The sequence below is a fragment of the Aethalodelphis obliquidens genome, unplaced genomic scaffold, assembly GCF_003676395.1.
Source record: "Aethalodelphis obliquidens isolate GAN/ISIS:26980383/991018 unplaced genomic scaffold, ASM367639v1 scaffold2, whole genome shotgun sequence".
Lineage (NCBI taxonomy): Eukaryota > Metazoa > Chordata > Mammalia > Artiodactyla > Delphinidae > Aethalodelphis > Aethalodelphis obliquidens.
Window position 1 is genome coordinate 26,191,835 of NW_020837946.1, and position 17,166 is coordinate 26,209,000.

At 39.2% G+C, this 17,166-nt stretch overlaps 1 protein-coding gene across 2 annotated transcripts in view; it reads left to right on the forward strand.

Annotated features, from left to right (window-relative positions):
* The first annotated feature begins 8,219 nt into the window (after positions 1–8,219).
* Positions 8,220–17,166, forward strand: part of LANCL1 (LanC like glutathione S-transferase 1) — a 44,482-nt gene continuing 35,535 nt past the window's right edge. Inside the window, exons 1-3 of one of the 2 annotated variants that reach the window (XM_027122415.1) lie at positions 8,220–8,253; positions 8,566–8,662; positions 12,066–12,183. In XM_027122415.1, the coding sequence (XP_026978216.1) occupies positions 8,582–8,662; positions 12,066–12,183 (199 nt within the window). In that variant the 5' untranslated portion in view covers positions 8,220–8,253; positions 8,566–8,581. Of the gene's footprint in view, positions 8,254–8,312; positions 8,332–8,565; positions 8,663–12,065; positions 12,184–17,166 lie in introns of those variants that run through there. The other variant, XM_027122421.1, reaches the window with a different exon arrangement.

The following is a 17,166-nucleotide window of genomic DNA, read 5'->3' on the forward strand; positions in this document are numbered from 1 at the left end:
GTTGACTGGTGTCGTTCACAAAACTCATATGTAGAAGTCTTAACTCTCAGTACCTCAGAATATGAGATTGTTGTATTTGGAAACATTTGTTGTTGTAGATATAATTAATTACGATCAGGTCATACTGGAATAGGGTGGGCCCCTAATCCAATATGACTGGTGTCATTTAACAAAGGGAAAATTTGGACACAGAGGCATGCCAGGGAGATGCCATGTGAAGACTGGAATTATGCTTCCACAAGCCAAGGAACTACCAGAAGCCAGGAGAAACCTGGAACAGACCCTTCCCTAGAGCCTTCAGAGGGAGCACGGTCCTGCAAGCAACTTAAGCTCAGACTGCCAGCCTGTATAACTGTGAGACAATACATTTCTGTTGTTTAAGTCATTCAGTTTGTGGAACTTTATTATGGGATCCCTAGATCACGCATATTCCATTTTTCTTCTTTTAAAATATCAGTTTCTTATTTCCCCTATCCTCAACCTTTCCATTACTTATGGCAGCAAAATTGCCTGAATCTTACAGGCACATATATAAGATTTATTTCTTTATTATATTTTCAAAGAGAATCTTTAACTCTATGGGATCTTCCTAACATTATTCCTTCACTGGCCATTTCATTTGTTTCCCTTTTATATCCCAGGCTCCTATGGATTTGAGGATCATGAAATACCACCACGAGGGCAGGTAGGATGTGCTGTCACAACAGAGCTAATTATCATCTCTTCATCACTAAACTATCAATGAGAACAGGGCAGAGGGGATTTCTGCAGTCTAGACTGGAACTCACAATGGATAGAAATGACCTTGCCACTCATGGAGGCAACGGCCCAAGATGGAAGTATCCCAGGCAAGGCTCAGCCTTCCCAGTGATCTGAGGGACACACTAGGGGTTTTGTCTTTCTTACCCAAAGATCCAAAGCATACAGTCCCTCCCAGGGGATGGTTAGAGGGTTTACTCACTTATTTTCCACATCGTGGATCGTGTCAGGCAAAGGCAGATTTCTGGTTTCGGGTAGCAAAAGGAGAACAGGACCGGCAACGATGGGAAAATCTCCATAGATGATGCAGGGCAAGGTGGGTAGATATACCACTAGGGTCATCGAGAGTGGAGCCAGTGTTGCCCCACACCTACTAGCCATCATATCTAATCTTGAAGCTTTTGCCCTGAGGGGAAAACAATAATACATAACAATTCAGTAAAAATCCACACAGGTAACTTATGATCTAATGTTTTGATGTGATTATGGAAGACATAAAACACAATTATTAAATAGATGGGTTTGATAAAAAATTTAAAACAATGAAAAAAAAAAAGAGCTCTAGGATAGCCCCATGATGAAAAGGTGTAAAATGCAATTATCCTGCCTGAAGAAACTCAGGCTCAAGTTTCAAAAAGACTTGTCCTGACCAGTTGTTCACCACCTTGCTCAAAAGATGTTTAAACTTCTGTTTGAGAGACATGTAGGTTAGATCTAAGACAGAACTCCTGGAAATATAAGGATGTTAAAAACCCTAATTGGCTGTCAAAAGAAGTTATGAATGCTCCTTTTCTGGAAGGATCTAGGGTGAAACAGCTGCCTGTAAGTGCAGGCTGTACTAGCTTAGAGCGAACAGACATTTCTTTTTCCTTTCTCTTCTTTTTTTCTGGGGGGTGGGGGTTGTTTTCTGGTTTTTAACAGTAGTCCCAGGAAATATTTAAGGGCTATGACGTATCAAATATAAATTGGAGAGTATGGTAATTCACAAAAGTTCAGTCTACTTGTTACCATGTAGCACCATAGTTTTTATAGTCTCTCCCTCTCTCTCTCTCTCTCCAGCATTTTTCAAATTTTAGTCTGCAAGAGAATCCTACGGAGAACTTTTTTTAAAAATGCAGATTCAACCCCAAACTCCTGAATCAAGATCTCTGGCAGTGAAGTTAGAAAATCTGTATTTTTAGTAAGTTCCAAGGTGACACAATACATTGATTGCTCTAGAACTTGCAATTACCTGGGGGGAAAGTTCTGTATAACTCCTTAGACTCCAAGTCCTGTCTCTCAGGGTTAAGGAAATCAGCCTGAGAATTTGCTCCTGGCTCTCTCAGCCGCCTCCAAGAGCAGCTCTGGATCCAGGCTTTGAGGTTCAACCCAGAGGATGACGATGGCAAAGGAGCCAGCTCCTCCCTGGGTCTGCAGGCCCTCTCCTCTGTACCAAAGCCACTGGCTGACCAGTAATGTGGTCAGTTCCAGATAATCTCATGTGGCAGTAGCAGAGTGAACCAGCTGAATTCTTGAAGTTTCCTTCTAAGTCTGTAAGTTGCATGGCAAAGTTCATATTGCCCTGAAGTAGCAGTTCCTCCCACATTTTGTGTTTGTTTTTTTTCTTTTTTTTTTAAACATCTTTATTAGAGTATAATTGCTTTACAATGGTGTGTTAGTTTCTGCTGTACAATGAAGTGAATCAGCTATAGGTATACAAATATCCCCTCCCTCTTGGACCTCCCTCCTCCCCGCCCCCATCTAGGTCATCACAGAGCACCGAGCTGAGCTCCCTGTGCTATCCAGCAGGTTCCCACTAGCTATCCATTTTACACATGGTAGTGTATTTATGTCAAACCTAATCTCTCAATTCATCCCGCCCTCCCCTTCCCCTGCCTGTGTCCACACGGTCCGTTCTCTATGTCTGTGTTTCTATTCCTGCCCTGCAAATAGGTGCATCTGTACCATTTTTCTAGATTCTACATATATGCGTTAATATACGATATCTTTCTCTTTCTGACTTATTTCCCTCTGTACGGCAGACTCTAGGTTATAAACGAATCTACTCACGTAGTTACTCCCCGATCCATTTGAACTCTCTCCTCTTATGGCAAATAGAAAGGAAAAACGAGGTACAAATAACGTGGCTACCAGGCAAGTCAGGAAATTTTAAAGCTTCTCTTTTAAATGATTGAAAAATACCTGCTGTGAGGCAATTCTGAAGCTTAAAAGAAGGACTATATGGGCCAGAATGTCTCTCTGTTGGTTACTTCCCCCTACCAGGAAATAGGACTGCCAGATATGCCAAAAGAACACCTTGAAATGGGAAAACATTTTGCAAGGCTTTGATAATAAATCATCTCATTCCATGGGTGGGTTCTATATGGTTGAGTGGCGAAGGAAGCAAATGCAATCCGCCTGATTAATGATTCATTGTCGTGAGAAGGTTGCTCTGCTTAGGGACACTTTCCATTGCAACCTTCATTATGCATCTAAAGCATATAGAGAAATGGGGAGCTGCATAATTTTAACAACTAGTACAGGTACATATGTTCAGCAATAAAGGGCGAAGCCTCTGTTTTATTTTGCTGGTAAAGACATAGACTAACACTGTTGATCAAGATCCCTTCTCAAATGTTAAGTGTAGAGAGGAAAAGACAGTTTAAATGTTTGTACACTTTTTACCAACTTTCTGTACTCACAGTCCTTAATATCCCAAGAAAACCCCAGTGCACCTGTCTCACATAATAGAGGCTCTCACCCAGCAGGTACATTTAGAGAAAGGAATCTGTCAGCATACTAATAACAGTCCTGACAAGGGAGGGAGGAAATGTTATCAGTACCTTAGGAAATACTCTCTCTGGGAAATTAAAACCGTACCATAGTGCATGCGGTGTACATCTGTTTAGGTTCTTGTTTCCTCCACTGGCAATAGCTCCTGTCAATCCATGAATTCTGTACTGTAAATGAAATAGAAAATTGCTTCAATATTACACTGCCCCAGATGGATGTTAAAACAATAGCGTGGCGATATTAAACTCAAACTTAGATAATGCTTGCTTCATACTTCGAGCTGAAACGGAAATAGGGTACTCTCCACAAAGATGTAATACTTAAGAGAAAAGTGAAAAAAAGTCATAGCCATATGCCTGATTTTGCACATGCATTTCATTTTCTTTTGTTTTGAGAGAGGAGAATTTTCTAGAAAAAAGAAAGAATATGGAGTCTTACAATCTATCTTCTACCATAAGTCAATGACCCAGAAAGCTCAAGGGAATATGCAGGAGGAAACAGAGATGATGTGGTTGCTAGGAGGTCAGAGGAAAAGGGAACACCACAGAAATTTAAGCATGTTGCCCCTTTGATGGGAGACACAGTATCAGTTACTAGAGCTTCCACTCTGCATTAGAGACCAGTAACTGTCCACCACAGTGAGTCTTCCCTTTCTTTCATTATAGCTGGGTACTTCATTCCACAGCCTCCCAGGCAGCTGGAGGTGGCCACGTACTGGATTCTTACCAGTGGAATAATGTGGGAAGTGATGGATTCCACTTCCTGCTCTGAGGTTGAAGGCATCAGATGTGTACTTCTCTGTATTTTCCTGACCTTCCCACAAGCTGGAAGAAACATGCCTAGGACCAGCATGGATCTTGCAGACGAGGATAGTGCACTCTGGAGGGAAAAACAACAAGATGGAAGTAACCTGCGATCATAAATGGCTGCATGGAGCAAAGCTATGTTTGAGTAAGAGAAAAATAAATTTCTATTTATGTCAGTGATTGTGTTTTTGAGCCTCTTTATAACTGTAACTTAGCCTTCATCCTAATACACATTATAGCATTTTGAAATTAAGGTCTTAGAAGAGAACTAAGGAGCTCACAGATGGTACATGTTTTCTCAGTTTAATATAAACCTTCCCAGATTTCTAGAGGTATTCTTTTTTAAAGGCAATAATACAATGACTGTTTCCTAAGAATTCACACAAAACAGATTCACAAATTAAGAGAAAGAACATTAGAATGCTTTTCAAAAAAATTCTAAATTTATCAAAAGTGGAATGGTCCTTGAAAAATAATCAACAATCAAACCTATGTTAGCCACAAATGTGTGCAGACACCACAGCCATACATGAAAACATAAGCACTATTATGGGCTGCACTGTGTCCCCGAAAATTCATTTGTTGAAACCCAACTCCCAGTACCTCAGCACATGGCTAAATTTGAAGATGTAGGTTTTTCAAGGAGCTAATTACAGTGAAATGAGGTCAGTAGGGTAGGCCCGAATCCAATATGACTGGTGTCCTCATAAGAAGAGATTAGGTAGCAGACACATACAAAGAGAAGACCGTGTTAGGATACAGAAGAAGACAACCACGTGCAAGCAAAGGAGAGAGGCTTCAGAAGAGATCAAGACTGCCGGCACCTTATCTTGGATTTCCAACCTCAGAATTGTGAGACAATAATTTCTGTTGTTTAAGCCACCCAATCTGGTGGTACTTTGTTATGGCTGCCCTAGAAGGCTAATACAAGTATGTCAGTGTCAATCACTTTTCTTCTGAGTCAGAACCAAGGAGAAATTCTTTGGGTTGCTTCTAAAACAAAACAAAACAAAATGAACGACAGAAATGAATTTTATATGATTTCCAGTCTTTCAAATCTTTGGGTTTTTCTGATTAACAAACAGAGGACTTGTCATGCTTTGACTGTATCTGAACTTTCAAAACAACTCTATACTCTTCCAAAATAAGTGTGGATCCACGCCTTACACTATATTCATAAGCAAACTCCAGACAAAGACCTAAACATAAAAAGTAAAAAGCTAATAAAACAAAATGTAAGTCATCTTTCCAGCCTAGGAATGGATAAAGACTTTTTGAACATGAAGCTAAATCCATAAATTACAATGTTAAAATTGGATGGGTTTTCCTTCATCAAAATGAAGAATTGTGGTTCAACGAGGGTTACCTTAGAAAAAGTTAACAGATGAGAAGATATGTACAACATCTAAAGCCAAAGGAGATTGATAGCTAGAATATCCTCTCCCTCCAAAAAAACAAAAACAAAACAAAAAACTGCTACATATCAACAAGAAAATAATACAATCCCAAAAGAAAAATGGGTAAAAGATAATAGTAGGTAAATCTTAGGGAAAGGTCAGATGTCTAATGAGTATATGAAGAAAAACTCAACACTATTAGCTACAAAAATACTTAAAGTTTAACAATCAATGAGATTCCATGTTGTCCATTAGAATTGCAAAAAATAGAACACTAGATAATATCAAGTATTGGAGAGGACATGGGAATGACAGAAACTATTAGGTACTATTGGAGAGAATATAAACTTGTCTAGTAGTTCTGGAAAGCAATCTAACAGTACTGGGGAAATTAAGTATGAGGATGTTCTGTGATCCAGCAATCTACTTCTGGTATATATCTCAGATACAGTCACATCCAGATCCTCTTAGAACATGTACTTGGATATTCCTGACTGTATTATCTGTGATGTGGAAGTTAGAAACAATGCCCATCCTTGGGGGAAAGGATAAGTAAAATGAGGTGGAGACATACTACGAAAATATTAAGTATGCAATTATCTAAAACAACCAAGTGTACATAGAGCAACACAAATAGATATAAAACACAAGTTATTTATAGCACTACTCCACTTATTAAAAATGCATACCCGGGCTTCCCTGGTGGCACAGTGGTTGAGAGTCTGCCTGCCGATGCAGGGGACATGGGTTTGTGCCCCGGTCCGGGAGGATCCCGCATGCCGCCGAGCGGCTGGGCCCGTGAGCCGTGGCCGCTGGGCCTGCGCGTCCGGAGCCTGTGCTCTGTGGCCGGAGAGGCCACAGCAATGAGAGGCCCACGTACCGCAAAAAAAAAAAGCATACCTACACAACCCATGACATATTTTCCAAAGATTATGTAAATCATACATACTGTGGTGTTTGCCTCCTGGAGGAGAGGAATGGGTGGGAAATGGGAATTAAGGGAAAAATTGAGATAGAATATGGTCTTCCACGTATCTCAGTGGTTCACAACCAGAGTCAATTTTGTCCCTCTGTCCTCCCAGGGATATTTGGTATTTGGCAATGTATGGAAACATTTTTAGTTGTCACCACTTAGGGGGGCAAGGTGCTACTGGCATCTAGTGGGCAGGAGCCAGGGATGCTGCTAAACACACACAGGACAGCTTCCACAACAAAAAAGCATCCCTTCCAGTATCACTGATTTTAATTGCTCAAAGATTGTGAATAGGATAAACTGATAGTAAGCCTTTAATAATTAAAGAAAAATAATTAAAAATGCCTCTCACTCCTTATTCTTTTCTCTCTTATGAGTTTCTCCTCCACATACCCATCTATTAAAATAGGAAGGGTGTCCAACTTAAGATGCACTGAGGGCTTCTACTAAACCTTCATGAATTTGGTGAAGGAGCTAAAAAGTATCCTAAGAGGGCAGCAGTTCAAAAGAACAAATTGAGCCAGAGCAGGGTCAGAAGTAGACTTTGGGATGGCAGCCACAGAGGGACAAGCTTGGGCCAAGGTGGGGGTGGGGTAGGGATTGAGCTTCAACAAGAGGTTTGGGGCTAGGGTCCTTCCTTGAAACAAGAGAGAAGGAAAGAAAAGAGAACGTGACTCTCTCTGACCATTTAACAGAACTTCAAAATTCTCTGAGCAACAGAATGGGCCTAATGTGTACCAGGTGGGATTTAAATTTAAATGAAAGCAAAATTTTTCAAATACTAGAGACTGTTAAACATTGAAATTGATTGCTCTGGTTATCCTGCTCTATTGGACATTCTTGTTTTTAAAGGGCTTGGGTATACAGTATTACCGTCTAATTTAGACTAAGGAGGAGCTTAAAGTTCTTAACAGCTGTGATTTGTGTTTTCATGTTATTTTCCTTAAAGTTTTGGCAATTGCTATTTGATACCTTGCCCTTGGCCACTCACATCCACCGAGAGCCTTTGAGGTTAAATTATCATGAATTATCTTCAAAGATTTTTGTCACTGTTGTTGCTGATGGTAGTGGTGGTGTTTTGTTCCGTTTGTTTGTTTTTTAAGAAATGAAAGAAAAAGTTTGACAAGTCTCTGGAGAAACATAATCCTCCCCAATTTTATTCAGTTCTAACGGTAGGACTATGAATATATTCAGATCTCAAAGCAGTCATTTTTTCTCCTCCAGATTAAAAAAAAAAAATTGAATTGAATTCTTATGAATCATCTGGACTAATATTAGTTTACTTAACTGTTTTAAAAAAAATTTAAAGAGAAGAAAGGTAGGAAATATTGGGTACAGCTGCACATTATTCTAAGATATGTCCCCACTCCAGCCCTCCAAGAATTACATCACCCTGTATCATCCTTTGGAAACCACACTTCTGTCTCTTTAACAAGTGAAAATGAGAAGGGGGCGGGCCTCCGGAGTGGCGAAGGCTCTGATTGGTCCAGCTGGCAGGAAGTGGGCCGTGAAAGCGTCCCTTCTGTTTTTGTCCGGAGGCTGCGGGGTGAGTGGCCCGAGACCGTGCAGGGCTTAGGGACCCTGGGCTGGTAGTTACTTTGAATCTCGAGAGTGCGAACGTGGGGTGCGAAACGGGTCGCATTCTTTGCTGTGGGTTCGGGGCCCTGGCAGCCTTCTTGCGGAGGTGCCACGCCCTAGCGGCTGGGCCGCGGTGGGCCCGGGGTCCGCTCGGACCGCCAGGACCAAGCAGTGGTCCGGGAACTGGAAGGAAGGTGTTCCCGGGGCGCTGGCCGCCGCCTTTGCAACTCGGCCGAGGCCCGTATCTCAACGTAGATTTTCTTTTTCCCCTGTTCTGCAGGCTCGTTTCTGGCATCATGGCGCAAAGGGCCTTCCCGAATCCTTATGCCGATTATAACAAATCCCTGGCTGAAGGCTACTTTGATTCTGCTGGGAGGGTGAGTTTGGGAAATATCTGCCTGCACCCCTACCTCCAGCCCCGAGTGTTTGGAAAGTTCAGTTTTGCCTGAAAGAAAGGGATGAGCATCCTTTTTTAAAAAATATAATAGAGTTTCACTATAAACATACAAAATATATTTTAAATATATAAAGTATATGTGAAAATATACAATTTGCGCTCTAAAATGTTGAACTTCTGTAAGGAGGCACTGTTAATATTATCAACAATAATTAATAATTGAAACAGTCTCAAACATTGATATCTAAATTATAAAAATTCGCGGCTCTGCAATTTTCTGTGTAATCTTGAATTTTTTGATCACTTTTGGTTTGTTTTTTAAAGAGAGGTGAGAAATCCTGATGGCATTTCACGGGTGCCGTGTTACTGTTTTATGATTGAACAGGCGTATGGACAGGGTAAGGACGAGAGTAAACCAGAATGGGGTGAAGACATATTTAAACTGAAAGTGCTAAGAGAGATTTGGGACATAGTCCCTGAAATCTTTGTATCATTTCCACTCTTCCCAGGACATCCCCACAACTGGAAAATAAATAAATACATAAAACTGGTCAGTTTAACTGGTGAGCACCTCACAAGTCAGTGTAAGAAAGAACCTGGATGTGAGATACCAGAAGCCTGTGTTTTCTCATGCCTCTGCATATAGTTGTTAAGAGGGAATACAGTTCTTTTTAAGAATACCTAGTTGAGAAATCCTAAGAGTGAGTTAGGTTGGAAGAGTGATATCTTTAAATGTGCACACATTTTTTAAAAATTTTACCAGTTTATTTCTTCTAAGCTTATCAGCCATATGAAAAGCATTTTGCATGTGATGTAAGGGCCTTAGAGATTTCATATCTGCCAAGTGAACTTTCAGTGATTCTGTTGGTTCTTTCCTTAAAACACTTGTCATTTATAAATTAACTTGGGTGAGTAATGCAGGTAGGAGGAATGAAAGAGATGGAGAAGAGCTGTAAGATAGAAGGCTGCCGAAGTGTATATGGAGCTAGAATCAATCTGATTCTTTTAAGACCAGAATTGAACTCCCTAAACAAAGCCTGTAATCATTACCTTGAAGTCAGATGGCTTCCTTTTGGCTATTTGGACTTGCATTCTGCCCAGCTCTGCAGATCCTGAAGCTGAAGCATTTGTCTTGTCTTGTTGGAGGAAGACCTGCTGCTTCATGCTTACTTGGCAAAGAGAACACTTGAGGATGGATCCTAATGAAAGCAGCCTTCAATAAAATGTATCTCACTATTTAGGCTGTTTATAAAGTAAATGCTTTTTATAAATTTAACTGTTTCTAAGGGAGAAAAAAAATGTTCATAAATTTGAATTCTGGCCCCAAAATAATAGTGTAATTTATTGCCCAACACATGGGTTTTGGACCCATCCCAGAAAGAAATTAACCTACCAGTTTTAAAATCGTTTAATGTTGAACATCAAGGATTGGACCCTGAAGATCTGTCCTCCTTAATTTGTTAATGCAAAGATTTCAATAAGGAACTGCTCTATTTCCTGGCATCTATCAGAAAAAAGCGTTTTTATACACTCTTCAAATTATTCCTAGGTTTGAATAATTTTGTGGTCTGCTACAAGCAATCAGTATTCTTAGGCAGCTCACTTTTCTTAAATGCAATTATGTGCCAAATAGAAAGTGACTTCCCTTCTTGAGGCTGAGGCATTCTCATCGTTCTTGGTTGCTTACAGTAAGGCCAGGCAAGATGATAAATTATCCATGATCTATGAACAGAATATGACATGTTCTTATGTAGGTGCACTCTTCTATCTAGTTGAGATTTATAGACCTTTTATATCAATACTGAAGTATATTTTACCTTACAAAATGTATTTTTAAGGCTTGTTGAAATCTTAACCCCTTGGCAGGCATTGTTAGATAAAGGGAGTGTGTCCATCAAACACTGGTTTCTTCTTCAGATAGTGAAATAATGGATCATAGTGGTGCTTAGAATAAATAACGCAGAGATGGTTAATCGTCTGATTTGCCTTATCAGAGATACTCTTCAGAGTATCAGTAAACCTTAATATCTTTTATTATTATTAATAATTCTGATACCACTTTTTCTACTTTTTTCAGTTTTTAAATGCCCTTTTTAAAAAAATGAGGTTGTGATGCTAACAGGGAGTAAGTTAGGTTTGTTTTTACAGTCCTTGTGTGATGAAATGTCTTGTATCCTTGTAATGTTCCCCAACATTGTTTCACAGTTTTACTGCTTTGTGAAATCCAAGTCTGGGAATCACAGCAGATTCCTAAAAATATTGAAGGATACATTAAAATGTTCTTTTAAGACACTTCATGATTCAGTGTCTACAGAACTTTCAAAATACTTTTCAGTTACTTTTAGAACAAATAACATAATTATTCGGTATGCCTCACCGTTTGTGCCACATATGTGGGCCTTTATATGGATGTCACTAACCCCACACCCCAGCCTCAGTGTGCTTTCAACCTGTATCCAAATTATTACACTTTATAGACCATTGGACTGCTTAAAATAGTAAAACTATCAACATTTACATCCCTGAATGCAAACGACATGAGAGACACAATCTCATTTGATCCTCAATGCACCTTTTGAAATTGGTGGGACAGGTATTATTATCCTGACTTTACAGAGGCAACTGAAGCATAAAGGAGTTATGGGTTGAGCATGGTCACTCAGCTAATAGTAGATAAGGATGTAGCCGGGCTCATTCATTGAGCAGTATTTATGAGGCCCCAAGCCTTCTGGGCACTGTGCTGGGCATGGGTTTTTGATACTTAGTCTGATGTTCTTTCCACTCTGCTGAAGGCTCCTGATATCTGTGAGGTTTTTTTGCTTTTCTTATGCTACTTCTACAATTTTTTAAAAATGTTTATACATTTTTAATAAATGGATTTTTTATAAATGTTTATCTTCATTTTTCAAATAACAGAAGCAATTAGAATGTTTCTTTAGGGGATTAACATTGCTGCTGCTTGAATACTAAAACTCCAGTGGCTTGAAAACAGCAAACATTTTCTGATTTGTGCTTAGTTTAATAAAATGACTTTTATTATAATAAAAAATATTGGTTTAAATAATAGATGATTCTTAGAAGGTGGAAATTACTATGATCCAGTTTATCATTGGCAGCCTTTTTTAGTATTTCACTAAAAATTTTATGTAAAACATTTAAGTTACATCAAAAATATTTTCCAACTTGAGTAAGAAAACACAGTAGTACTTTTAAGTTTTGTTAATTTGTTCTTGTTTAAGAATAAAGTAATTGTCCAGTTCTCTTAGGCAAAAAAAATGTAGCTTAAGTGGAAATGAAGTACCCTCCTATTTTTAATAGCCTATAGTCCAGGACACCCAGTGCCCCATATTTTTTGATATTTGTTTTCCCTTTAATACCTACAGCTGACTACTGAGTTCTCACAACGCCTGAACAATAAGATTCGAGAGCTTCTTCAGCAAATGGAGAGAGGCCTAAAGTCAGCAGACCCTCGGGATAGCACTGTTTACACTGGCTGGGCAGGTATGAAGTGCTGACTGTGAACTGGCATAAGCGTGGTAGAGGAGAGCTGTCTGGCTGAATGCTGCACCCTTAAATGCTTCCTACATCTGCATAGGAGTAATTGCTTCTGGGGAGAATGCTGTGCTCTCAGCCTAACCTGGGCATCTTCTGGATCTTTAACAGTGCTCAGAATTTAGGGCAGGGTAAGCATATTCCTGTAATTCACGCCTGACACAAATTTGGATGGCTGCCATACTTGGGAGAAAAATTGATGTTCAGCATTACATAGTTAATTCAGAGATGGAATTTCAGTGGGAAGAGTTGGGAAGATTCCCAAAATGCAGTGCATGAAACAGAGGAATTTGCCCATGGAAAATAAAACATGTCCAGAATTGTCTTTTTTTTTTTTTTAACGTTACCACATAACAGGGATCCATACAGGAACTCAGGGTAGAGTATAGATTCCGTGAACTCATCCTCCAGTATAGTTGTTGCTGGCTGGTGTACATTCACTGTTTTACTGGTCATTGAGAGGTTGAGAAAGTTTGGGAGGAAATAGTACATAAATGCCAAAAAAGTGAGAGCGAGAGAAACCAAAGAAGGAAAGTTGAATAACTGCAGCTAGCTTACTAATACAGAGAGATAGACAGCTTTCTAATCTTGAAGAAAGCACAGTTTAGAGACTTAGTGTTTCCCAGTTACTCTGAAAAGCAGACACGGAGGAATAGGTTTTCAGCTTAAGGAGTTTGGATTTGATTTTAAGGCAATGATGCTTATCATAAACATGCAGGTTCCTGGGCCACAGCAAGATTCTGCTTCAGTAGTCTTGAACAGGCCAGGAACCTGCAGTTTGCAAGCCTCAGTGGTCTTGATGTAGGTGGTCATCTTCAGAGCATACTTTGAGAGCTTTTCTGAGAGGAATTTACTAATAGCAGTCTCTTAGCAATCCTCTCAGTTATGGCAAGTGATTTCTTACGAGGATGGGGAAGGCAGATAAAATCAGTAAAATGATAATCTCTCAGGGACGTTTACGGTCAGTATTTTATAAAATAAAAGGAATAAATAGTGTTGGACCCTCCCTTTTATAGTTTAGTTTTATGATTTTCGTAGATTTTAGAAGCTTAACACAAGAAATGTTAGGTGAGAATAAAATGAAAGTATTTTGCTTCAAGAGACATTATAGCAACAGCTGTCATTTATTGAGTAGCTGCTGTTTCCAATTGCTCAGTAATTGGTAGGTGAATCTCATTAATGAGCATTACTGTTCTTTATTTTAAACTATGAGGATTTGAACAAAACAGGACAACTGAGACAGATGGCTGGATTTAATTCCATAACTGATGGTTAAAAGAATGACTTGAGCTTCCCTGGTGGCGCAGTGGTTGAGAGTCCGCCTGCCCATGCAGGGGACACGGGTTCGTGCCCTGGTCTGGGAAGATCCCACATGCCGCAGAGTGGCTGGGCCCGTGAGCCATGGCCGCTGAGCCTGCGCGTCTGGAGCCTGTGCTCCTCAACAGGAGAGGCCACAACAGTGAGAGGCCCACGTACCGCAAAAAAAAAAAAAAAAATGACTTAAATCTCTAACTCACCTGCTTCAGGTGAGCTTATATTATTTATTATATATTATAAGGTACCTTGCTTTAGGAGAAGAAGAAGTGGTGATCGATTTCAAGTTTGAATTGATAGTTTGGCAGTGTAAGGAAAAGCTCCTCTATTGGCAGGGCTAGTTGAGAAACAAAGTTAAAATTTACTTGGAAATAGAAAGAAAAAATGTTACTCCAAAGTAAAATGCAAGTTTGTTTAAATTTTTTTGGCACTATGGAGTTTTTGGCATCATTTTCTTTGAATTGCCCATGTCCTTCAACTTTTATGCTTCAGTATCTATGATATTCATTGCTGTCTCCTGAAGGCAGCTCATAGGGGCAATTGGCACACTAAGCAGTTTAGGATGTCTTCAGTTGATGGTTAGTTCATGACGTAGCATAAAATTTTCTAGATAAATTTGCTAATGGCTTTCAAGGCAAGGTTCCTAATGTCTCCCCTTCAAGCACTGTTAAAAAGCCATTGTTCCCATGTAAAATGGAGTCTCCTCCAGTGTTTTGATAAGTAAAATGCTTTCCTGTGCAGTGTTCCATCTGAATAGCATAAAACTCTGAGTTGCATGAGAAACTAAAGCTGATTCAACCGCAGAAAATCATAATACCTTTTCCTCCCATTATATTATATCTTATCAAGAATCATCTATTCATAACTGCTATTACCAAAAATACATTCACAAACATCTTAACACAATAAAAATACTTGGTGTTATGTCTCAAAGCAGTGTTTACATAATTATGTGTGACTTTGTATGTTACTTTTTGTGCCTCATTATCTTTCTTTTTTTTTTAAAAATTAATTAATTATTTATTTTTGGCTGCGTTGGTGTCTTCACTGCTGCGCCTGGGCTTTCTCTGGTTGCGGCGAGCAGGGGCTACTCTTTGTTGTAGTGTGTAGGCTTCTCATTGCAGTGGCTTCTCTTGTTGCGGAGCACGGGCTTCAGGCCCACAGGCTTCAGCAGCTGTGGCACACAGTCTCAGTAGTTGTGGCACATGGGCTTAGTTTCTCCGTGGCATGTGGGATCTTCCCGGACTAGGGCTCGAACTTGTGTCCCCTGCATTGGCAGGCAGATCCTTAACCTCTGCGCCACCAGGGAAGTCCCTTCATTATCTTTCAAAAAGTAATAGTTTTGAGGAAAAGGGGATTATATATTTTTAACTTTGTTCACCAAATTTAGGGTCATATTTCTATAAATATTAACTTATTATTTGCTCTTGTTATTAACTTGTCCAAAATAATATTACTTTGGGAAATACTAATTGTAGAAATCCTTTAAAACTTTATTTTCTTCTTCAGCATTCATGTTTATTAAGCATTTGTTGTCAGTATGCAATGAAAGCTTTTGCATACAACACATAGTTTATTTGAGAAACTACACGATTGTTAAAACTAGAACCTTAAATTACCATCTTATTTTGTTAAGTTTCATTCCCCAATGGAAGTACGGTCTGGTATTTGTGCTGATTCAGATAGGCTTGGTTTTGGAATAGGATTGGGTTCAGCTGCATATACCCAAAATAATCAAAATTGCAGTGACTTAAATAAGATAGAAGTTTTTTGTTTTTTTTTTCCTCTAATGTAAAAGAAAGCCAGAGGGAGGGGGTCCAGGGCTGCTATGATGGCCTCAGGATGTCAAAAGGAACCCAGGCTCCTTTCTTTCTGCTACATCATCCCTCAGCCACTAGCTTCTAACCCTCGGCCAAATAGCGACTATATACAGCCATTACATTGGCCTTTCAAGGCTGCAGGGAGTAAAAAGAGGCAAAGATGAATGCATTTCTTCCCTTTAAAAAGACTTCCTGGAAGTCCCGCTCAGCATTTCAATTCTACTTTCTTTGCATTGGCTGGAGCATAGTCACATATTCATACCCTTTAGCAAGAAAGGATGGTGAATGTAGTCTGTTACCTGAGGTTCTGTTACTAAAGGAAAGAGGAACATGGATTTGGGGGTAAGACCTAGCAATCTCTGCCATAAGTCCTGTATAACAAAAAAAATGACGCTTTTTTGTTCCTCTGTTTGCACAGAGTATTTAGTCAGCAACACACAATTTTTTCGTCTGCCAAAGGATCTCTAGCTTCTGCCCACTTCGGGGAAATTTTTATAAGGATAAATTTACCAATGTCTATAAATATTTGAAATTTGCTAAGCAATATTATGCCTGCTCTATATTTCTAGGGAAATTGATATTTGATTTTGACTGAAAATTTCTTATTCATTTTTAAGTTCATTTGCTTATTGCAGTAATAGTCTTTTCATAAAGCCTGCCATAGAAAGGAAGTGTTATAGAAATTCCAAATCATAAATAATTTTTGAAGAGCCAAATGTAATTTCAATTTAGAAAGGGTCTACAACAGGTTCTAAATTTGATACTGGGAAACATTATTGTTTTCTCAGCTTGATTAAACAGCTATCTGCCTCCCCTTTCTGCTTGCTCTCAAGTCTTGTTTGCTTCTTTCGGGGTATAAAGTCCTTAATTTGTTTTTTGTTTTTAGTTTTTTCTGAGATATACATTTTAAGTAATAACTAGAATTATGACTTATAAAATTATTACCAGAACATATAAGACTTTTAGAAATTTCATATAATATCTGAAACATTTATATTAACATATTTCCATACAAATAACCCAAAGAAAGTTTAGTATTAGTTGTTTTTTTTTGGTTTGCTTTTTTATACTGCAGGTTCTTATTAGTCATCAATTTTATACACATCAGTGTATACATGTCAATCCCAATCGCCCAATTCAGCACACCCATCCCCACCCCACCGTGGTTTTCCCCCCTTGGTGTCCATACGTTTGTTCTCTACATCTGTGTCTCAACTTCTGCCCTGCAAAGGGGCTCATCTGTACCACTTTTCTAGGTTCCACATACATGCGTTAATATATGATATTTGTTTTTCCCTTTCTGACTGACTTCACTCTGTATGACAGTCTCTAGGTCCATCCACGACTCAAAAAATGACTCACTTTTGTTCCTTTTTATGGCTGAGTAATATTCCATTGTATATATGTACAACAACTTCTTTATCCATTCGTCTGTCGATGGGCATTTAGGTTGCTTCCATGGCTATTGTAAATAGTGCTGCAATGAACATTGGGGTGCATGTGTCTTTTTGAATTATGGTTTTCTCTGAGTATATGCCCAGTAGTGGGATTGCTGGATCATATGGTAATTCTATTTTTAGTTTTTTAAGGAACCTCCATACTGTTCTCCATAGTGGCTGTATCAATTTACATTCCCACCAACAGGGCAAGAAGGTTCCCTTTTCCCACACCCACTCCAGCATTTGTTGTTTTTAGATTTTCTGATGATGCCCATTCTAACTGGAGTGAGGTGATACCTCACTGTAGTTTTGATTGCATTTCTCTAATAATTAGTGATGTTGAGCAGCTTTTCATGTGC